Source organism: Pelodiscus sinensis, chromosome 1 (assembly GCF_049634645.1).
Source record: "Pelodiscus sinensis isolate JC-2024 chromosome 1, ASM4963464v1, whole genome shotgun sequence".
Taxonomy (NCBI): Eukaryota; Metazoa; Chordata; order Testudines; family Trionychidae; genus Pelodiscus; species Pelodiscus sinensis.
In genome coordinates, this window is record NC_134711.1 from 37,425,484 (window position 1) to 37,450,105 (window position 24,622).

The 24,622-nt window shown below is 42.0% G+C and overlaps 1 protein-coding gene across 1 annotated transcript in view; it reads right to left on the reverse strand.

The window, feature by feature from the left end:
• Positions 1–541: 541 nt before the first annotated feature.
• Positions 542–24,622, reverse strand: part of LOC102462429 (mitogen-activated protein kinase 11) — a 57,629-nt gene continuing 33,548 nt past the window's right edge. The window contains exons 7-12 of the mRNA XM_075928230.1: positions 22,087–22,201; positions 21,896–21,967; positions 19,405–19,484; positions 14,523–14,601; positions 11,260–11,433; positions 542–1,227 (exon numbers count right to left, since the gene is read on the reverse strand). Of these exons, the coding sequence (XP_075784345.1) occupies positions 1,154–1,227; positions 11,260–11,433; positions 14,523–14,601; positions 19,405–19,484; positions 21,896–21,967; positions 22,087–22,201 (594 nt within the window). The 3' untranslated portion in view covers positions 542–1,153. The remainder of the gene's footprint in view (positions 1,228–11,259; positions 11,434–14,522; positions 14,602–19,404; positions 19,485–21,895; positions 21,968–22,086; positions 22,202–24,622) is intronic.

Below are 24,622 nucleotides of genomic sequence, written 5' to 3' on the forward strand. Positions count from 1 at the left end.
TTTTATCATGGTTACACTTTCAGGGGATGAAAGAAATGATAGGGTTAATTCTTTAAGACATCTTGGCATCAGATATATTCTGCTATGAATGAATTTTAAATTTAGATGGTCTAAATTGGAGCTTTTAAAATATTGCTTAAAATGCAATTCCAATTAGATTATAATATTTTGCTTTTCACAAATCTCCAAGTTATTCTTAACCCTTATCCCTGTTTTGTTTCTAAAATCTCTAGTATTATGTTGGCCTCTCATGGATTGACTGAATGAAAATAAAGAGAGTAAGGAAGATACTGAGTTCAATGCTGAGAGCTGAACACATTATCTCTAAATTATAATCTGTGGTATCTTCGGTAAAATTTCTGGAAAACTACAAAAATTCCTCAAAGCATCTGCAGTGTGAATTCTTGTAATCTGTGCAAATTCATAACTGTTCACTAGTGACACAGTCTGTAGTAGCATCACAAAGAAACACTGTCTCTCAAAAACTTATCCTCTGCAGATTTAAAAGCTATACCGAAAATAATGAGAACGACACTTTACATGGCAGCAGGACAAAGTTTTATTCACTGATTTCCAACTGGTGTTAAACCACTCAAGAGACATCCAGTATGTTTATAAGACCACCACAGATATGACTACATTTGCATATTACGTCTAACTCACTACCATGCCCTCTTTACCTTAAAGGCACTAGCTATAAATAAAATTAAAAAAAAAAAAACAGATAAAATTAGGGTAATGCCAGGAAACAAGTGGTTGCGTATATGTACTTCTACTTTCATGTTTGCACATATTCATGCTTTAAATGTACAATTTTTTAAAAAGTATATTCAAAATAATAAAAAGTTACCTTCATTTTTGGCATTACAAACAATAAAATGAAACATGCAGAAAAAATCCAGCAAAACCAAACTCAGTGCATCATTTTGTCAGAATGAAGCAGTTCTTTACCACCTTTTTATTTTCTGTGATTACATTCATAGTACAAGGAAAAACAAATAAACTCTGGCTTCAATATCATTTACCTGCTCTTCCATACCTTTTCCAACATCTTTGGAGAGTGAAATCTACTCTTGGGAATACAGGTTAAATTGTAATGCTATGTTTTCAACAGTCTTGGTAGTCCAGCGAGGCAAAACACAGCTGGCTGTATTTACTGTTCTATTTCCAGGCTATCCATTTTTAAATCAGGTGGTTTAAAGCTAATCATTTCTTCATATGTAATCTCTGGAGGGGACAAAAAAGAGAGATGTGAACTACCTGAATCTGAAATGAATCACATTTAAGTAGTGACTGTATGTAGACTGTATGTAGACCTAAAGTATCTGAAAAGTATCAATTTACAAAGAAAATATTCAAGGCAAAAGAGACACACAGGTACCATGAAAGGGTTTACATTTCTAACCTTACTACGAACTTGATCAAAAGCCTGCTGAAGTCAGTGGAAGTCATGCTCCTTATTCTGACATATTTGCATCAAGCAGTTTATTACTAAAACACACTAGCCTTGAAGAGGAAATGCAGCGTATGTTGTCAAAGAACTTCCAGGATGACTTAATGAAATAAAATAAACTATAATATGAAACCTTTATAATGCCCAACTGAGTTTATTTTAATATACATTTTATCATTTCATTTCTTTAGGTGCAAAAAGAACATTCTTCATCTATTTCTCAATCCCTTGTGTTCCAACCTAAATGAAACACTTGAACCTCTACTGTTATGCCTTGTTCTTTGAGGGTTCTACTGCAATGTATGTAGCTTTAAAGTTTCCTTACAGGATAGTTGTTTGCTGCACAGTATGTTAGCTCCCAAACTTGCTTGAACCAAGACTTGCCCAAAGTGGCAGTATGCAGTGCCATTTTGCTCTACTTTCTGCCTAACCCCTTTTCTCTCTCTGACGACAGCAATCTCCCTTCAGCAAGGAGCAAGTTATATCTTTCAACTGACAGGAAAAAAATATCACAATTCTGGCTCTTCTCTATTAAAAACACCTTTTCTCTCAATGTGGAAAGAGACCATAAGGAACTGATCCTCTCCACACTGTCGTAAATGAAAAACTTCCCACATGTGCAGGAAGAGGCCTTTGCTCACTGGCTAGTGTTTAAAGTAGAAATGTTAAACTGCATGTAATTATGCTAAAGCCACCCCCCACCCCATGCTGCTGCCGCTGCCGGAGCTCAATGGTTAACATTCATGGTTATATGTTGTCTCTGTTTTAAAAGCAGCCCTACCTCCCTGTGTAAATGGTTACACTTTCACATCCCTAGCTTAAAGCTCAACATGCTCATGTGAATTGGTTTGGTAAAGATTCACGTACTGCAGCAGTAAGTGTGTGTATCTGCATGTGCATAGCTTTCTTCAATGTAGTCTTTAAATGTTATGTACTTAGGGCCAAAACCTGGCCACAGCTGTACGCTGTTTCACATTGCTCAGGTGGTGCAAAGCAGCATGGGCTTAACTTGAAATTGAGATAAGTCAATTACGTAGCTTATTTCGAAATAGATTATTTCAAAATTGGGAGCATCTACACAGCACTTATTTCAAAATAGAGCACTCTTCCTCCGACTTCCCTTACTCCTCATACAATGAGGGTTACAGGAGTCAGAGTAAGAAGTCCTCCACCTTGACAGTATTTCAACATTATTTCGAAATAACTGCCTGATGTGTAGACGCTGACTAAGTTATTTTGAAATAATGTTTCTGTGTAGATGTACCCTGATTGATTAAACAGCCAGGAATTTCCTGGCTGTAAACCTCAACAACATGTCATGAAGCTCTTTGGACATACCAAGCACTTGTAACCCCATTCAGGTGCTCAGTTCCTCACTCAGGATCAACCACTTAGAGACTTTAAAGTTTGAAGAATAGAAAATGGGAAGAAATGTGCTATCAATTTTATTTATTTATTTATTTTAAATTGAGCCAATATTCCATTAACAACTCAGAGAAATCATTTCTGTAAATGGACCTTTAAGGTCTCCCTATTTCGATTAGCAATTGCAGTATTTGAGAAGCAGTAATAAATAATGTTAATTTATTGGCATAATAAAATGTGTAGAAACTTCTGCTTGCAGGAAATATTCACAATCGTATTATTCATGGAAAGATATACTATTTGTTTCCATCATGAAATACTGTCACTGTGGAGATGTACATGAACCCACAGTTTGCACAGATTAATGAGAGGATGTTGTCTCGCTACCGTTAATGCTATGAGTTGTTTTCTATTACAATACCAATTTGATCTCTCCTCTAATTTCATCTAACTTACATCTATCAAACTGTCTTGTGTTGTCCAATGCCAAGGAAAATTCATTTTGGCATATTTGGAGGAAATCAGGACATTTTTTAAACAGTGTGGAAAATCAGAAGAAACTTATTGAAATCTTTCTTGGCCCTTATTTTCCCCCCACATCTCTCAAAAACAATTTGATCTAGAAATCCAGAGTTGATTAATTTTGTTTTCTCTTAAATAGTCTTAACACTTTATACTACTTGTACAGTAAAACCTTTGCTATCCAGCACTCTGTTAACCAGAAAACGTTGTTAACCATATTGCCTCCAGCCACAATACTGTCAAATCTTCAGGCGCATAGGCCTGGCTTGGTTTACCATGAGTGGCTTAACAATTTTTTATGTAAGAAATATTAATCATCTTTAACTCAAAATAAAAATGTGAGACCAACTGCCTTACACTACAAAACTACCAATATTAAAAATCTGAGTTTTACTATTATTGTCCATTGGTTTTTCCTAGGTTGATGGGACCCTCAGATAACTGGAATTTTTAGATAACTGGAACGCCCTAATCCCCGAGCGTGCCGGATAACACAGGTTTTACTGTATTAAGATAACTGAGTAAACACTTGAATTAATGCTATGTGCTTCCTTTTATTTTTATTCATAATATAAAACAGTGGTTCCCAACCTGTGTTCTGCGACGGTACTGTAAGGGGTCCGTGGAAAGGTTAAACATAAGGATCAGGCCCACTGTGGGACAGGGACTTTCAGCCCAGGGCTCAGTTTGAGACCATCCATCCTCCCACAGCCAGCTGCGCTGTCATTTATGCTCCAGTCCTCGCCCCCCTCCCAGCCCCATGGTGGGCTCAATCCTTACTTTTCTTTTCCTTTTATTTTTTTTTCCTCCACCAGGGCTCTGAGCCTAGTCAAGGGCAGAGTGCTGGGGCAGGAGCTGCCTTTGGCCATGAAAGCTCCCTCACCATATCCTCTGTGAATAAGCAGGGGACGGCGGGGCGGGAACTGAAGCAGCAGTGCAGGCCAAGGGATGTGCTGGCTGCTGCATTATCAAGTAATGGAATGTTTGAAAACAGCAATATGGTGGGGGGGGGGGGGGGGGGGGAAGGGAGGTCCATAAAATTTTAATAGATTGAAAAGGGGTCCATATGCTCGAAAACGTTGGGAACCACTGTTATAAAATAAAAACAGACTGTTAGCTTTACAGAAATTAATCAAAAGAAGAAAAAACAGCCCTGTTTTCCTTGGTACATTGTTTGGGTGAAAATCAATTTTCTATTACATAGCTAAATGCTTAGTCTAACAAACTTGAGCCTTCTCAGGTATGAATATTAGTTGCTTGCAGACAGTTGAGTCATTATAAATATTACGGCCAGATTTTGAAAGTCAGATACCTGCATATCTATTTAGGCACCTAAAAGAAAGACTAACCTGATTTGCAGAGCCACAGCACTGGTACTGGTGTTGATGGACTGTGAGAATACACAGCACCATTGAAAATCAGGTCACTTCCATTCAGGTGATTAAATATGGATTTAACTTTAAGCACCCAACTTCAAATACTTTGTCTGGAATGTTCTTATAATTTGTTTTGTTGGTCTTCCTTGAAGGATTCTTCTGTTGTCATCCAATTCATTTGTCCTCCACTAAGGACTACATGGATATAAGTAGGATTTTTCTACCATCAAGAAACAGATGGCTTTCTTTTAAATAAAGTTATGCATATGCTCGCTCTTATCCACCAGAGAATCACTCACTTGATAATTGAAGAAAGCAAGCCAGACACTTAATCAGCAAAGATAGAAAATCATCAGGTACTTTGAAAGCTGTTCCCCAGATTTTTTTATAGCATGCAAGGGAATTATTCTCCCTCACCCCCTATAAATTAACTCAAAGAATCTCTGTAGACAGATGTAAAGCAGATGAATATTAAGGCAGTTTGCATTTTAAAAGATGAATCATTAAGGGGCAATTCTTGTAAAGCTACTAACAAGTTGTTAAGCAAAGTACACTACCTTTGTTCTATTCTGGTTATAAATTTTGGATGAAAAGCATTAGCCTCTTGGAGGAAAGAGCTAACAGACTGGTTTGAGCTGTGTGGTAGCAGTGGAGAGACAAGTGTTAAAAGGGAAGAGAGAGGATTGTGTAAATTTTTGGGGACACTTCCAGGGTACATTTTTTACAGCCTCTCAAAATCTCTTAGGATTGCCCGATGCTAAACATATTGATCAAAACTCATATACTCCCTTTCAAGTATGAGATGCTGTCCCTGATCTAGGTTAGAAGGGAAACAATGGGTTGTATCACCCAAAACTGAAATACCACTGGACAGTCATCGGAGCTGCTTGCAAATAAAAGGATTTCCCAAATTTATTATTTGTCAAAAAGTTTTGAAATTCAAAATGTTTCTGTCAGGTATAAGAATAATTCATATGTATCCAAGCCTAGCTGTCCTCACACAGATGTTGTTTTAGTGACTTTAGTTGAGTTACTCTTGACTTGCACTGGTTGGCGTAAGGGAAAAGAAGATCAGGCTTTTAATTTCATTATTGTTTCAATGAGTGGGGTTCTCTCACTGGGAGGAGGAGAAGCAGGAGAAGGGGCAGAGTTAAGGTTGGTTTTGGGTACCTCAACAGGGGTATTTTTGGCAGTTAGATGTTAGAATTTTTTGTTTTGTTTTTCAATAACTAAAATACTTGAAATTCTAGACGTTAGCCCATCCCCAAACAAAACTGATTTGAAATCATATTATTAAAACATTGTCAATTAATGGCTGATTTATGGGCTTAACTGTATCTTACCAATGCTTTTAGTTGGGGAATATATAAATACTGTGTTTGCTAATATGTCCTTTATTACTAGTCACATAGGACTATAAATACCAAAATATGGAAAATGTGAGTTATTAAAAAAACCTCAATAAAATATACATAGGCACTAAAAATTTAGGGCAAGCATAGACTTGAGTAAAAGCATATAAAAAAGTTTAAAATACAAAAACACCGTCTCATTGCACTAACGCCTACAATCAAATGATGCAAGGTAAATAATTCAGTATGTAAGGCTTCTGATTCTAAATGTGCACGGAATACAGAGTGTTCAAAAGGCATTACTACATTTATGTTAAAGCAACTTGCTGTTTTTACATGTTGCAGGATTCATGTCTCCAAAAACAGAGCCTTCATGGAACTTTTTACAAAATACGAGGTTAGCTATTTCATTTATTCTTGAGACCCTTGACAACTAACAAGGGATGGCATAATGCTATGCCTCCCATGCCTCTTTCAATGTACCAAAACTAAATGAAGTACACTGAGCTATTCTGTGACTGTGCTTAAACAGAATGTAGACTTTTCCTTACAAATACAAAATTCAGACTAAAATGTATCTTTAATGAGAGACTAAAAGAACCCATCCATGTGCCTTCTACCCCTTGTTGTTTGAATTTTCCTATTTAGTTCCATCCAAATGGCATAGAAATGTCTCCCACATATTAGATTCTTTAATATGGTGCTTTGGATATAATTCTTCCATTGAGGGGGAACGGAGTTATTTTCATAAAAGCTAGAGGAGAGACAAGCATAAAAATCTTACAAATTGATGAGGAACTAGATTCACAAACTGAACTGAGCAGCTTGTTGGAAAATTTTAAAAGCCCTCTATCTAGCCTTGTATCTGTTCCTTAAGACTTAGAAGAGCAGCTTGCTATTCTCTTGAGAAGTTCTAACAGAAGAGAAACAAAAATACTACATAGCTTCACAATGTGTCAGTTTCTGGTACTACAGAAGCTCAGTTGTGATGAAATAAGAGAATTCGCAACTTCTTCAGTTTTGTGAGTGATTTTCTATTATATCTCTGCAAGCAATCGTGAACATATTACTTCATTTGGAATATTATTCTTCCATAATAGAGAACAAAAGAACCATATTTTGCCTTGTTTTAATGCTCTTCTAGCTAAAGCTGCAAAACGATTTCAATCAAGCCATTTTTAGGCCTACTAAAGCAATAACAACATTTCTTTCTAAACAACCCAAAGACCTTGATTTTTCCCCTTTCAAGAATTTCAACCAGTTTAGCTTCATTAAGGAATACTTTTACCTGAAGCTGTTAAAGAAATGCTAACCAAATAAATCTCTCAAATAATTCTTATATAAAACTACCTTTGCACTTAATTATTCAACACATGGAATGAGAACACACATTTACTTGAATGCAGCATCTGAAATATTAATTGTGATTTTCCTCAGAAAAACTGTTTGATGGCCTAGAAGTTTCCACTTCTATTCACACAGTAAAAAGTCAAAATTAAACTGAAATAATCAGACTGCAGAATCAGATGTAGTACAGTAAAACTCCAATAGTCCGGCATCCAATAGTCCGGCACTCCTGATAGTCCGGCATCAAAATGGCAAGAGCCTAGTGAGTGAGCTTCAGCAAAAAATGAGTCACAAGGTAACAGCAGCAGCAGCTGAACTGAGCAAAAAGGGTAAAAAAGGCTTAAAAAAACAAAAACATACAGTATGTACAATAAAAAGGGTTAAGAACACTTTATATACAGTATATAATGTATACAGTATTATATAAAACCAGTTTATAGTACCTCCTGATAGTCCGGCATATCTGATAATCCGGCACCACCTAGGTCCCATAGGTTCTGGATTATCAGAAGTCTACTGTATTTGTTTTATTTTCAGAGCATAGGGTATTTGCAAGATCCATTTTCTAATGCTAGGTGAAGTATGTAAAGAAGAGAATGAGATGAAATCCCTTGGGGGGTGAAATTCAGCCCTGTACAGCGGGCCAACAAAAAGGCCTATGCTCTGTTTCAGTTTCAAGAAAGCCGTATTTTGAAAGCTTACGTGGCCCCTAAAGCTTGTGCTGCCTCTTTGAACAAGGGTTAATTTCACCATCTTTTTGATGCAACAGAATCTGCTGCTGCATAAAACATGATTGCAGTTATCCCCACTTCCCAGTTTCAGCTCAGGAAACGTTAAGCCAAGTTTGCCCCTGTAACCATTTTAAAAGAGGCTTGCATCATGAAGAGGAATTATTTTTGTGAAAAGGAAATTGTTAAACCTTCCTGTCAAGGGCTCAACCATCTGAGGAAATAGCAGACAGACAAATCAAGTACCTGTAGCTACAGCAGCAAATGCAGCATGGATTCATACTCAACAAGGTACGTGCAAGGCGATATACAGGCAGTCCCCGGGTTATGTACAAGATAGGGACCGTAGGTTTGTTCTTAAGTTGAATCTGTATGTAAGTCGGAACTGGCGTCCAGATTCAGCCGCTGCTGAAACTGACCGCCAGTTCTGACTTACATACAGATTCAACTTAAGAACCCCAAGCGTCCCCAAGTCAGCTGCTGCTGAAACTGATCAGCAGCTGATTCCAGGAAGCCCGGGGCAGAGCAACTCTGCCTCGGGCTTCCTGTAGTCAGCGCTGGTCAGTTTCAGCAGCGGCTGACTTGGGGACGCCTGGGGCAGAGCAGCTGGGGTGCTGCTGGGTTGCTCCAGTAGCACCGCTCCTCGGCGCTACTGGAGCAACCCACCAGCACCCCAGCTGCTCTGCTCCAGGCGTCCTGATTCAGCCGCTGCTGAAACTGACCAGCAGCGGCTGAATCAGGACGCCTGGGGCAGAGCAGCTGGGGTGCTGCCGGGTTGGTCCAGTAGTGCCCAGAGCGGCGCTGCAGGACCAACCGGCAACGCCCCAGCTGCTCTGCCCCAGGGTCCACAACAAAAGCCTGGTCTGCTGGGGGGGAAGCACACTAGCTGCGCCCCTCCCCCCCCAGCAGACCAGGGACATGGGGAGCAAAGCCGCAGCGTCAGCGGGGTGCCGCGCCTCTGAGGCTTTGCTCTGGCAAAGCCTCAGAGGCGCGGGACCCCGCCGCGGCTGCGGCTTCGCTCCCGGTGTCCCTGGTCTGCTGGAGACGGTCCCCAGCAGACCAGGGGCACTGGGAGCAGCTTTTCTCATCCCGGAGGTCGAGGTGGCGGATCACTGCCTGCGAGCTCCGGGGCGAAAAAGTCCCGTTCGTAAGTGCGGATCCGACATAAGTCGGATCCGCGTAAGTCGGGGACTGCCTGTATATTTTCCAGGCTTTGCTGCAGACAGATTTTGTGGAGGGAGTTCCTGATGGCAATCAACTATCATCAACAATCTAGAACTAGCAGAATCATAGCAGAGCCCTCCTCAGGCTAATACAGGATTGTTCCTTCCTGAGTAGTCACTGTGGCACATTTCCTGCCCTGCGTTAGTGCAGCTTTGCACCACTCCTAGAACCCAGCCACTGTAGGATTTCACCAGAGGGGTCCTTATGTGGCACAGACACAGACAGACACTGTAGGAGGACATGATGGGGAGAGGAGCAGATAAAAGGGCACTGGAGAGGATCTCTTACACTCCTGGTATCTCCAGGTGCTGGAACAGATCCTTGGAGTGATGGATAAGTGTAATTTGGAGTAGTTATCAGTCTGCTCTCATTTAAAACAGAGACCAGCTTCAGAAGTGGGGGAGTGCAAAGATCATTTATCAGTTATCTTTGTAGCACCCTTTCTGCACTACAGCTCAGGATCTGGCCTAGAGTGTCTTACTCCACAGAAGTGCATACAATGAATCAGACTCCCTATAAGTAAACTCCATGCAAAAATATGCCATGTAAACCAGCTCTGCTGTATCCATTTGGTGATGAGGGAACCACACAAAGGGTTAGGCAGGATTCTCTGTTCTGATAAAGACACTCTGCACCACGTAAGTAGTGCAAAGTGGTTTTACATTGGCTGGAGACAGTAGAAAATTATCTCCCTCCACCCACCCACCCACAACTCTTCATTAGTGGAAAACTGGCAGAAGCAGCTTCATTGTCTCCTGTTCTAGCCCTCTGTGTATTGCTAAGTAAAGAGTAATTGTGTTTAGAATCCTGTGCAAAGGCTGCGCGTGTGTCTGTTGGCTTTTATTGTCATGTGCCTGTGTCCCTGAAGAGTTAAACAGTAAACCCACAGTGTCTACCCTGAGGTGAAATCTTGGGAAAGAATGTGCCTAAGGTACAGGAAGTCTGAGGGATCACCACTGGGCTTCGGGGCGAGGCATTTGGACTGAAAGGTCTCAGCTCTTAGGAGGAGGTGCTAAATAGAGAGAGTGTTCTGAGAACCCAGCCAGGGGGTAGTGAGTATTCCTACATCGCTTGCAATGTACACATAAATGGGAGATTCCTTGTGTGCTTTTCTTTACCTTCCCATGTTTTATATTTCTTCCATCTCAAATGGAATATGTAAAAAATATTGAGAGTTTCTTGTTTACAAATGTGTGCTGGAAGTTAAAACCACAACAGACCTTTTAATGCCCATAGTAGCTGGCCATGCATGTACAGAATCAAATTTCTTGATGCCAACTATACAACTGGAACAAATACTTTGGGCAAGCATCGTGGTGCTAATTCACCAATTTGAAATGGACAACAAAAAGCACACTCAGCACTTTTATCCCACATAATCCTTTTGGGACTTAAATGATGCAAAGGCCACAAGACAGCCCAGTATACTGAGGTGAACTTCACCCTAGGTGCGCATTTATACACGTAATCTACTTTACCTTTTATTGTGAAAGCATGTATAGGAAAGCGTTAACAGGCCATTTAGGACACGTTTGCTATAACTACAGAAGGGTTGGAGCCAAAACCTCACATGGTGTAAACTGGTGGTGTTCTGCTATCCCAGCTGAGGATTTGGTTCACAGGAGTTTACACGAGAACAAAAGTATGGGATCCTTATAAGATCACCTGTGCCCACCTTCATGTGGGGCTGTGTGTACTGAGGAAAATCCAGTGGTCAGATGATGGGAAGAGAGATAGAACCTCAGAGGGAAATACATATAGATATGCCTTGTTATTTCTGAAGTTTAAGTTCAAGATGTGTTGCAATTTCCTGGGTCTGAACCAGGCAAAATCTGTTTTTAAGCAAATTCTTTTGCTACACATTTGAAGAGTTGCATGTAAGTATCCCTTACCTTTCCATTCATCTATGGTTCGTTCTTTATTCTCTATTGATTCGTCATATAGCTCGGCCTCAGGCTCATCATCAGGATCATGATACTGGACAAAGTAAGCATGAGCAAGTGCTTCTGAGGCTGTTATTCTTTTATCACTGTCTAATATAAGCATCTTCTCAAGAAGATCTACAGCTAGGGCAAAACCAAAACTCTAATTAAATTTAAAACAAGTTAGGTCATTTTAGACATCAGAATCCTCATTTAGACTTCCTCGTAAGGCCATGACCTTGCAAACAGGTATGCATATGCTTAATGGTAAGCTCATCAATAGTCATATACAGGCAGTCCCCGGGTTACGTACAAGATAGGGACTGTAGGTTTGTTCTTAAGTTGAATTTGTACGTAAGACCGGTACCCCAGGTGTCCCCGATTCAGCCGCTGCTGAAACTGACCGGCGGCTGACTACAGGAAGCCCGAGGCAGAGCTGCTTTGCCCCTGACTTCCTGGAATCAGCTGCTGATCAGTTTCAGCAGCAGCTGACTTGGGGACACCTAGGGTAGAGCAGCTGGGGTGCTGCCAGGTTGGTCCCCACACCAACCCGGCAGCGCCCAAGCATCCAGATTCAGCCGCTGTTGAAACTGACCAGCAGCAGCTGAATCGGACATGCCTGGAGCAGAGCAGCTGGAGTGCTGCTGGGTTGGTCTGGTAGCGCCGACCCTTGGCGTGGCGGGACCAACTCAGCAGCATCCCAGCTGCTCTTGGGGACGGCTGGGGCAGAGCATCTGGGGTGCTGCTGGGTTGGTCCAGTAGCGCCGCACCTCAGCGCTGTGGGACCAACCCGGCAGCCCCCAGCTGCTCTACCCCAGGCGTCGGCGAGAAAAGCCTGGTCTGCTGGGGGAGAGGGAGGGGGCGCACTAGCTGCACCCTCCCTCCCCCCCCAGCAGACCAGGGAGACGCGGAGCGGCTTTTCTCGCCGCAGAGGACGCGGGCAGCGGGACCGCGGCGCATCTCAGCGGTCCCGCCGCCTGCGTCCTCCGCGGCGAGAAAAGCCTGGTCTGCTGGGGGAGGGGCGCACTAGTTGCCCCCCCCCCCCAGCAGACCAGGGAGATGCGGAGCGGCTTTTCTTGCTGCGAAGGACGTGGGCGGCAGGACCGCCCAGACGCGCCGCGGTCCCGCCGCCCGCGTCCTCCGCAGCTTTGCTCCACATCTCCCTGGTCTGCTGGGGGGGCCCCCCAGGGAGACGCGGAGCGGCTTTTCTCGCCGCGGAGAATGCGGGCGGCGGGACCGCAGCGCGTCTCGGCGGTCCTGCCGCCCGCGTCCTCCGCGGCAAGAAAAGCCTGGTCTGCTGGGGGGGGGGGGGGGGAGCCCTAGCTGCGCCCACCCCAGCAGACCAGGGAGACACAGGTGGCGGGACCGCCAAGACGTGCCACGGTCCCGCCGCCCGCGTCCTCCGTGGCTTTGCTCCGCGTCTCCCTGGTCTGCTGGGAGGCCCCCCTCAGCAGACCAGGGAGACGCGGAGCAGCTTTTCTCGCCGCGGAGGATGCAGGCGGCGGCGCGTCTGGGTGGTCCCGCCGCCCGCATCCTCCGCGGCGAGAAAAGCCCCGTTCATAAGTAGGGATCCAACGTAAGTCGGATCCACGTAACCCGTGGACTGCCTGTACTTAAAATGAAGCAGGTAAGAGTACATGCTTAAGCATATGCATATGTCCACAGTATCAGGGTCATAATGACCTAAACTGTGATTGCAAGTTCACACTTGTAATTTTTATACCCATAAATAATGTTCATATGATGATTGTTAGTTAGCCATAAAGGGGACAGTCACAGAATACAGAATACGTACAAAATGTATTCATTTTAAATTTGTATAACACTATACATGAGAGAGATATCCAGAGGACTGGAAGTGGTTTATATATTATGTTTTTGACTAAATATATTATAATTTATATATGACAATTTCTTTAACATATAAACAATCACCATTTTGTTAGTTTTTCCTCTTTAATATATTATATTTCTTACCATCATCTTTCTCAGATCATACTTTCTGCTACTGAAGTTTGTTCTACTGGCCCAGAGCAAGTGGCAAGATATTGACTCAGACAGTTTATCTTTTAATTCATTTGTATCAGAGAACTGCACTTCATTTCCCAATGAAATTTGTGAGATCTCAATCACACCTTATTGATAAAAATGTTGCGTAACTTCAGTACATTTTCACTTTCAGATAAAAATACTACAGTAAAACTCCAATAGTTCGGCATCCAATAGTCCGGCACTCCTGATAGTCCGGCATCAAAATGGCAAGAGCCTAGTGAGTGAGCTTCGACAAAAAATGAGTCATAAGGTAACAGCGGCAGCAGCTGAACTGAGCAAAAAGGGTAAAAAAGGCTTGAAAAAACTAAAACATTACAGTATACTGTATACAGTATGTACAATAAAAACGGTTAAGAACACTTTATATATAGTATATAATGTACACACACACATATATATAAAACCAACCATCTTATAGTACCTCCTGATAGTCCAGCATATTTGATAATCTGGCACCACTTAGGTCCCATAGGTTCCAGATTATCGGAAGTCTACTGTAATTCTTAAAAAATTTTCTGATTTACCTTTGTGTGGGATTAGAAAAACTGACATTGTAACTTTTAATTTTTATTGTGAGTTGATGCAGGGTAGTAATAAACCCCATATTTTCTACAGATTTAGCTACACTTTGAGTATTGACAATGTTGCTTCAGTAATCCTCAGTATTTATGCTTTTTTTCCCCGAACAGTGGGCCATATTTCAGAAAAACCCAATTAAATAGTACTGATGGTCTGATATGTCCCAGTAGAGTTGTTATATTCTAGGACCTTTGGTTTGAACCATACTGGAGCAAAATAGATAATGGGTATCCATTACAAATAAAACATTTTCCATCATTCTTGATAGGCAGTTCCAAATTTTAATCTTTGCTCTAACTCTGGTTATATCAGTTATACAATATTTGTCTGGTTTTTACTTTTTGAAAGCAGCCATTTGAGCTCTAATCCTTGGATTGCTGCTCACCCGGATCCACGTGCTTATTCTTCCTACCAAGAAAAGGGTCTGAATAGGTTTCATCAGAGTAAATCAAGAGTAAACATCCAAATCAAGATGTTTGGGAATGCTTATGGTATTGTGCTCCATTGTTAGTCAGTTGGCTTTAGTACACAGTAAAACCTGAGCTCAGATGCTTGTGAAAGAACCAAATGACATCAGTCTGAAAGGCCTTAAAAATTCTTACCTAATGGGTTGGCACCACGAAATACTGCTTTCAAATCCTGCTGAGGCATATATGGTAGAGATTCAATGTATTTTCTAGCCTGGGAATAAATCAAGGCATATACAGATTACATTTTTGCTCAACAGTAAGCATGGCAACTCTGGAAAATAATCTAATTGCTAGGTGTCCTATTTAAGGTAGACATTGTCTATACAAACTTATTGTGTATGTGTGGGTGTCTAGATGCACTCAATCACCTTTATAGGTCTTATAAAGGCCACGGGCAAGAGGTTATAAAAGGTGAATTTTCTCCTTAAAGTTAAAATTATTTCACATGGAAACATTTGCTTATGTTTTTATCTGCCTGCCTAGCTGATTATCACCATTAACCCTAAAATACCATCCTGTCTGCCACATGTAACTTTCAGTTACCACTGGCAAAGAGCGATTACCCTTCCTATCCAGCTCACCACCATCACACTAATGTTTAATTGACTAAGAATCAAATCCCAACTTAAGATGCCTCCAAGGTGCAGCCCCTCAGGACTTTTTGTAGCTTGCGTTGGCTCCATGGCCATGGGGTGAACTAGAATCCTCAGGACCCCCAACTTAGAGACAGCCACACAGCACATATTCAGCTGCCCAACCCACATATTCCAGGCAAGGTGCTGGGACCTGACACAATTGAAGACATTGCTTTCCTGATGTCCAAGCTGATACGCTGGTGACCTGCTGATTATGGGACAGAGGAGACTAGAGGAGGATTTTGAGGGTAAACAGTCAGACCCTGGTAGATGATAGCTCTGAAAATGGAATTGTCAAAGGAAAGAGGACAGAACAGCCCTGTACACATGAAAAAGAGGCTCCAGGCAAATTGTGGTTTCTTTAAGAAAGGTTGTTCAGTCCTGATCAGCTCTCTTCTCTACACATGGGTTATTTCCCCTCAGCACTTGTTACTGTAGGAAACTGAGTAATCCTCCAGGGCCTCACAGAAGACAAGAGGAGGGACCGAAGATGCAAAGAGCTGCTAAAAGTGGTGCTCAAGCTGACCAACTCCATGTCTCCTGGTCAGAGAGAAGGCACTAAGATGTGTTTTCCTCCCCTTCAGGATAAGTTGGCCCTGCGCATCCTTTCTTTCACAGTGATAAGAGGTTATTGGGTTATTGTGAGTCAGAATATAGCCACTGAAGAAAGGGAATCCTGATCTTTACTCAGTTCTCTCTCTGTGTGACAACACATTACTGATATTTCTCTAATTTCCCCACGATCTTTTTTAAGCTTTTCAATTGTTATGCACTAAAACAAAAAATACTTTAGTATTTTGAGAGGTCATTCTAAGATACAGTATCCATTCAAAATGTATCCCAGTACAGGGCTAAATCTTTATCTTACAGACAAAAAAATTATGAAACCAGAATGGCTGCCATTAGCATCATATTTCAACAAATTTTACCCATTTTACTAAGGAGGCTGGAAGCTCAGTTTTCTAAAAAGTATGATTGTTCTTACCAGCAGTAGCCAGTCATCTACAGATGACCTAGGTTTAAAGGACAGAGAACAGGATTCATTCCCCTTTTCTCTCCGTGACATGAGAATACATCCCTGCAGAGTGTTGGGCACTCTTGGGAGATGATGCTGAGCATGAGCTATTCCCATGGGTGCTAAGACAGGTCATCACTTCAAAGAATCAGAGCTTTAGGGGCACATCTTGATATAACTTGCTATGCAGTTACCCTTTCTTGCATGGAAACTACAGACTAAGGCAGGCATGTCCAAAGTCCGGCCCGCGGGCCAATTGCGGCCCGTGTTCCGGTTTAATACGGCCCCACAGGTAATTTGGCAATATCTATCTTCTATGGCCCCCAACGAATCCATATGTATTGAGATGAATACATTGTAAAATCTCAGTTAATGTCAGTTGGTCTAAATCAGTTATAAATATATTTGGACACAACATGTATACTTGGTGTTATGTTCCTGTTCATATTTTTTTAACTTAAAAGTTGACAGACAACCTTTATTACCAATAATATGTAATGTTTACAATGTTCCTGTTAAGGTTACAATGTTCCTGACATATATTTCAGCTTCCTGGATTTTTTTTTCATCTGGCCTTCAGATATGAAAGGCAGAGTGATTTAACACCTGTTTAGATTTGTCATCCATGTGACAATGAAAAGTATGCCGTTTGCAATAAACTTTGCATAAAATAGTTAATTTGCATTTAATTTTAATGGTTCAAAGAATGTCAGGCAAAATGGTCGGCCCTCACGCATGTTCACTTCATCAAATCTGGCCCTCTTTGAAAAAAGTTTGGACACCCCTAGACTAAGGTAAATAAATCAACCATTACCCAACAGAAATCATCAGATACCTGGGCATCTGACCACAGTTGTGCCTAATCTGTGCTGATTTATTCATATCCCATTCCACATGTCAAGAATCCATCTGTGATTGCAGGGAGCCAGGACTGTTTTGTTTTCAGGCTACATCCAAATGAGACCAATATCAATTTGGCTGCATCTTGGTTTACTCACCAATCTTTCCTTCATGCGCTTGTCATTCCACAGAAACCCACCCAGGGAGACCAGAGTATTTAAATAATTCTGAATTTGGAAATAGTGAAAGTGAGATTTTGGCCTAACCCCAAATTAAGACATCACATCTGTAAACTGACTTGGAAACTTGTTCTAAAACATCTGGTAAAGTTTATATAAAAGATCCCTTTATTTTTCCAGTTCTTTAATCCTCTGTTTATCATTGAAAATGGGTTTGGGGATTCTCCATTTAAGTCTTGATCTTGCCTTGAGTGGAGTGTAGCTGGGAACACAAAGCTGTTGCTCTTTGGGTAAAGTACGAATGGAGGCCAGACAAACTCTTTCAAACATATAGTAGATATACATCGCTGAACCTAACATAGGTGCAAAGCTCAGACGTGTGGCCTCAAGAAAAACCAAGCGACCAGGTACTGAGGAGTCCTCCCTGCAGTGCCTGACTGACCCAATCTCTCTGCACAGGGTATGAAGGGGAGCCAACTAATCATCAATTTCTTCATCAATACTTCCCAGGAGCCTGAGTGCCCACAAACTGTGGGGATGCTCCAAGTACATAACAGTTACATTTTATTTAAATAAACAGCTGGAGGGTGCAATAAAAGTGCTCACCTACCTAGTTTCTTCAATTGTTCAACAAATATAAATGGACTGGTAAGTTAAGTGCAAAGAAGATAAATAAAACACACAAAGGAATACAAGAATAGCTTTCACAGACGGTGAGAAATAAAGCAGTGTTAGAAATCCAGCAAATTAGCAAAAAGGTGTTAGACCAGCTTTATTTACTTGTCACCTACACAGTTCTTATATTCTGCATTAAGCCTTAGAGTAGCACATTAAACAGAGGGGAAAATATTGACTATGTAACAAATATGTGACAGTCCATCCATTCTTTTTTTTAAGCTCATGGCAATGAGCACCTCTGAAGCTGGACTTATGACCACACAGACTGTTCCACCAAAGATGTATTCTTTCTCCTTGAGATCTGCCCAACAATGTTATAAGCATGCAAATGTGGCTGCTCTCACTTCCTCCAGGGACTACACCAAGAGCAGGGGAAAGTGTAACGGGAGTCAGATATAACTAAGGAGTGAGCTCTATATATGCAATGTACAGTAAAATAAATGATCTGAGCCAAAGCTGTTATTGCTGAGGTGGTGTAAATGTGCTGTGATTTCTCTCACCAAATGTTTATGACATTGTGCCCATGAACATAGCATTTCAATGCCTTGACAGGCCAACCCAGGTCACAACTTTCAGCTAATTAATTCTCCTTCAGACTCTCCTGGAACCTCTATTGCTACTGCTTTATATGCACCTTATATGTAGAGTTTTAATGATCAAATTATGACTTCAATTCTAAAATTATAAAAGCAGATCCCATATAAATAGACAGGAAAGATGAGTGCACATGAGCCTCAAGACTAGGACCCAAAAGACACAAACATATACAGAACATAGTGATGTTTGGATCCAGCATTTTTGTTTGAATCTATCTCAAGAACTGAAGGTGCAAAAACTAAACAGAATTCAGTTGATAATTTCATGCTGTTTGGCAAACATCAATATTTATTTTTCAAAGTTCAGTACCAAAACAAAGAATCATCCAAATTGACTGTAAGATTACTGAATACATTCTTACATAATCAATGATTAGTTTTAGTGCTTGTAAAAACAATCACTAACATTTTCAAGACTAACAAAGGTAGGTGGCATAGGACTACTCATTTTTAAAGATACAGACTAACAGCTAAACTGTCAGAGCTATTAACATATTCAAGAGCACCTAAGTGATTTAGGAAATAAGTCTCATTGAAAGATGAAATCTTGAAAGTTACATTGGAAACATTTTATTCCACTTACTGAATGTTGCCACTAGTAGCAAAATAGCGAGTATTTTAAACAGATTTTCATATTTGGAATTAAGCAGCATGCTATCAAACACAACCAATGACGTGCCAAACCAATTACAAATTAAACCTCTCTAGTCTGGCACTCTCTGGTCTGGCAACATCTGTGGTGCAGCATGATTTTAATTAGCTGGATGTCCACTTACCATAGGGATAGCCAAGTTTGCCACAGTCCCATAAAGTTTGTTTATAGCCACCATTCCTGGCTCTCACTATTCAGTGCTATTACTTAGCTCCAATTTACCCCTAAATATCTTCTAAGAGCCCAGTAAGCAGTGGAACTGTTGGTAATGCTGCTAGACAAAATTGACCTCATGTGGTTCAGCAAATTCTCTGGTTTGGCACCAGTCAGGTCCTGAGGGAGCCGGACTAGAAAGGTTCAACCTGTACTATGGAAAAGTAAATGGATAAATCAGCAAATTTATGGAATGGTGAACTCACATGTTCCGATGATATTTTCTTAAGAAGTTCAGGACTGGGTGTTCCTACAACTTCCATTATTCTCTTTAGTTGGTCAATATCTGCAAGTATTCAAGAAAACTCCAGGAAAGATAGTAAAAGTAAGCCACAGACAAGCCTTGTATGTTTAAATAAACCCTAAACTCCTGCAGGGAGATCCTCAGGGAGCTCTACTGACTGCAGTGGGGTTAGCCAATTACACTAACTGAAGATTAGGGACAGTGTCTTATTCTCCACTGCCCAGAACCTTGTGTATTCATTTATATCTGTAGAATGTGAATGTAAAATGCTACCAGCAGTGCAAAGTCCCAGTGCAACCAAGTCATACACCTAACTTTGAGCTGGATAGGACTTACATATGTGCTTAACAATTTCAGCTCATGTCCGTGGGCTTTGCTGAACAGGATGACTGCTGACTTGCGGACTGAGTGGAGAATTCTGAATGGGTTACATATTAAACCCGATTTGCAGAGGAACAAAAGCATGTAGGACGACACCCATATGTTTAAAATGTACATATTCTGAGTTAGTATATGATCTGGAAAGTGAACCATACTAACCCTTTCTCTAATGAGTCAAGATTAATTTAAAGTCTTACTGAAACACTATAATCCTAGATTGCATTTTGCAAGTGAAAAAACTAGTAAGTCCATAGTATGCAAAAATATCCTATTTTTTGAAAAAAATACACATCAGACAACCAATTTCAGGCTCCAGAAACTGACTAGAAAGCCAGGCAGCTAGAGCCTGGCTGCCCTTTGCTCTACAACCCCACTGGGCTGCTGCTCAGAGGCTCCCTGCTTCCCGCTCCAGGAGGCAAGAAGCCCCGGTGGCACTTGGGGGGAGCCCTAGCTCTCAGTTCCAGACACTGTCCCTCTTCAGTTAGCGGAAGTTCTCCTGGTGAGGACATGTATCACCAACAGAAAGAGTGTTGGACATCAGCCACCGCAGAACGACTGTGGCGACTGTGAATTCACCTAACATAGGTCGAGTTAGGACAGTAGTATAGACATGCCCTCAGTGTGGAACACAATAGAATCTGATGTATACTATACTCCTGTTTCAGATGCAATGAGGTTTTCTGATGTGATCTCACAATCATTTGTTTATCTACAGTCTCCATTTTTATTTCCTCTGCATTTCCTTTTAGTATTATTCTACTCTACCCTGCAACTGCTTTTTCTGCCTTATCAGGCAGAGAAACAAGAAAGGCTGCAATAGAGTCCATTAATTTTGCACCATGAACAATAACAATTCCACTACTTTATACTGGACTGTGGGATTTTTGTCTCTCGTTTACACAAATAGAAACACCAATTTTATAACAATAAGTGTGTGTCTACCCTGCACTGTAGGTCAAAATCAGATACGCAATTTGAGCTATGAAAATTGCTTATCTTATTTCGATGTTATTTCAAAATAGCTTATTTTGAAATTTGGCACTATCTACACAGCACTCATTTTGAAATAAATCATTATTCCGAAACGTCCCTTATTCCTCTTGGACAGGGACATGGACGTTGGAATAGCGAGCCCATTATATTTCGAAATAAGGGGTGCGCTCAAGATACACAGAATAGCTATTTTGGGATTCCTCTAGTATCCCGAAAGAGCACTGAAGTGTAGATGTAGCCTAAGTGACATGCATATTAGGGATGTAAGCAACTAGTTGAGTAGTCCTCTACCCGATAAGCCTAGGCTTATTGGGTAATCAAGTCACAACTCAACTACTCACTCCTCCCCTTGCTGCTTCTGTGTCAGAGACAAAGTGGGAGGTTAACAGGAGCTGGTGCTGGGGGGAACTGGGTTAAAAGTTCTGTGGGGCAGGGGAGAGGGGCAGGAGAGGCAGAGGTACAGTAGTTTGGGACCCAGAGTGAGCCGGGACTGCTCAGTCCCAGCTCACGCTGGGTCCTGAACCTACCCTTGCTGCAGCTCTGCCTTTTAAGTGTAGTAAGAGCCCAGCAGCTCTTACTACATTTAAAAGGCAGAGCCGCAGCGGTCCCAGAGCTAGTGCAAGTTCAGTCCAGGATCACGCCAGCTCCAGGAGCCACTTGCACTGCAGCTCTGCAGAGCCCCTCTCCTTTTCTACTAATCATGTAGTTGATGCAAATTGTATTGGTTACACCATTAGCCAAATACCTGCTCCTTAACATACTTAATGCATATTAATTCTAATTGTTTTTTAAGAAGCAGCACAAATGGAAGAAATCAATCCTGCAAGTAGGTCATTATTTAAATATCAGGCATAAAATAAAGATTGCATGTAGCTTCTTGTGGTTTAAGAACATGTTATTGCTTTTTCTTTTGACGGCTGTTATGGTCAGCTGCAAGCTGAACAATTAGCAACTCTGTTTGCTGTATCGAAGGTTTGTTACCTGACAAATGGAGCCTGGAGAACATGTTGGTGGTTAGAGAACAGAAAGAACTGCAGTGCATTTGCACATCATGTAACTGCATTTTATGTTAAGGATACAGTCGTTTCCTGGAAAAAGAGCCTTGCCTTTCAGTAACTCTGCCATGATGCATCCCACTGACCAAATGTCAACTGTCAAAAATAAGGAGGGAAGGATATGCAAGATAAACATAAAAATGGTTAAATGCAGTTGTTTTTTTCCCTGTTGTGACTATACTGTTTGTAGTTTAAAAATAAGTACCTTCCTTTACCTGTTTGATTATAATGCATCCAGTTTAACATAATTTCCGGAGCTCTGTACCATCTTGTTGCTACATATCCAGTCATTTCATCATCAGTTTGTCGAGCTAAGCCAAAGTCTAAAATCTACAGAAGAAAAAAAAAACAGGATTTCTCATTATTTTTTATTACAGAAGCTGATTTGTTCCCTGTTCTTTACTTTTGGCTTACTTCAGCAGTCAGAACACCTCATCTTGAAATGAACTGGACCCTCAACATTTCATACCCAGTTTAAGATTTCTCCCCATCTCATGCTTTTTGGTAACACCAAGAAAGATGTACTACAGGCGGTCCCCGGGTTACATGGATCTGACTTACATCGGATCCCTACTTACAAACGAGGTGAGGCAACCCCGCACTAGCTGGTTCCCCCCAGCAGACCAGGGAGACGCGAAGCTAGCGCCCTCCTCCCCAGCAGATGAGGGAGACACAGAGCGGCTTTTCTCAGCAGACACCTCAGCTTGAGAATAAAGGATTGAGGGAAGTGAGGTGTGGAAGAATAAAACTGAGCTCTGGAGAAATGTTTGGCTAGAGTTTCCCCTACAATATGTACCAGTTCCAACTTACATACAAATTCAACTTAAGAACAAACCTACAGTCCCTATCTTGTACGTAACCCGGGGACTGCCTGTACTTTAATAATTAAGAACCTGGTCTTAATGTCAATGGCTCAACTTATGCAGTACCCATTAAAGTCATCGGGGCTATGTGCTGGTGCCAGGATCTCCCCATGGTACTATGCTGGTAGAACTGGAGCACAAGTGGAATTGGACCCTTTTACACAAACTCTGAATTTGACTTTAAGTTTAATTTTCCTGTAAGATTACTTTCATTACTAGCATTGCTATAGCAATAATCACAGCTAGTATATCAGAGCTGAAGAATATCAACAGGGAAAATCACATCTAAAGTGTATAAGTATAAAATGCCAATGCCCCAAAACATCAGTCTATAGCATGTTAAAAGCACCCTCTGTATTACTCACAGATTCCCTAATGTTCCCTTAGCTAACCTGTTTGTGCATAGGCCTTGTAGCACATATAGCAACTACTCAATCATGCACATTTTGATGGCACTAAGAAAGGCACCTGTAAGCTCCATCTAACACCCCACTGAAATGAAAAGAGAATTTTTCTTAAAAATACCATGCACATTTGATGGCATAATGTTGTCCACTGAATGCCCTCCTTTTGGAGAGCTTATGTCCATAAAAAAGTTATTTCAGCTTTGTGTTTCTTTGCTTTCTGGTATCTACTTCTTCTCTTGGGATAATCAACGTCCTACCAAGGACTGTGCTGCACAAGCATTCCTAAATGCAGAGGTGCTGTTGGGAAATATTCTAATTTAAATGTTGTCCATTAACCCAATCAACAGGGGTATCAGCATCCTTTGAAATAAGGAGAAATAAAGGTGCCTAAATACTTTTAAAAATCCGCCCCCTGGAGCTTTATCTAGACTGCAGGCTTCTTTCGGAAGAAGCTTTTTTCGGAAGAGATTTTCCGAAAAAACTTCTTGCAAAAGAGCACGTCCACACTGCCAAAGCACATCAAAAAGCATCCAGACTGACCTCTTGCATAAAAGGCCACCTGGAACCACTTCAGGCAGGGCTTTAGGTCACCAGTTGCTTCGAGTGCCAGGGGGTTGTGCCGTCCCGCCCTCATACAGCCCTGCTGCTGGGGGAGTGGCCTCATGGGGGTGTCTCCTGGGATGTTTGGGGGGGGAGATGGTAGGAGGGCGGGCACTTCCCAAGGGCTCAGGCATTCCCTCTCTCATTCTCTGTTTTGTATGTTTGTTTGTCTCCTTCCACAGGTGGTGAGGGCCATCGACTTGATCCTGCTGCGGAGGATCGTCTGCCTGGGAGACCTGGACCCGATCGTGGCTGGATTTGCTGTCCTGGGGTTCTCAAACTGAGGCGGAGCGAATGATGGGACCTGACCATCGAGCGGCCCAATACATTAATCGGAAGGGCTACTTTTCTATGGTGCTACAGGCCCTGGGTGACCACCGTGGACACTTCACGGACATTTTTGTCAAGTGGTCGGGCAGGACACACGATGCCTGCAGCCTGTACCACAAGCTGGAGGCTGGCACATTCTTCCCCTGCCAGGGCTTTGAGGTTGGAGATGTGCAGATGCCATTGTGTATCGTGGGGGACGCAGCCTATTCCCTTATGCCGTGGCTCATGAAGCCATACACCGGCCACCTGTATCCAACAGGGATCAATTCAATGCAACCTGAACCAGGCCAGGATTCAGGTCAAGTGTGCCTTCAGCCACCTCAAGGCACGCTTCCGGTGCCAGTTGATCCACCTCAACATGGGGAAGCACAACATCCCTGAGGAGGTCGTGGCATGTTGTGTCCTCCACAACATTGTAGAGAGGAAGGGGGAGGCCTTCCGCCTGGGGTGGAGGATAGACGCTGGCAGCGAAGGGTGAGTGTTCGAGCAGCCAAGGACAGCTGCCATTCGCCAGGCCCATCAGGCTGGGGTGCGCATCTGGGAGGCCCTGA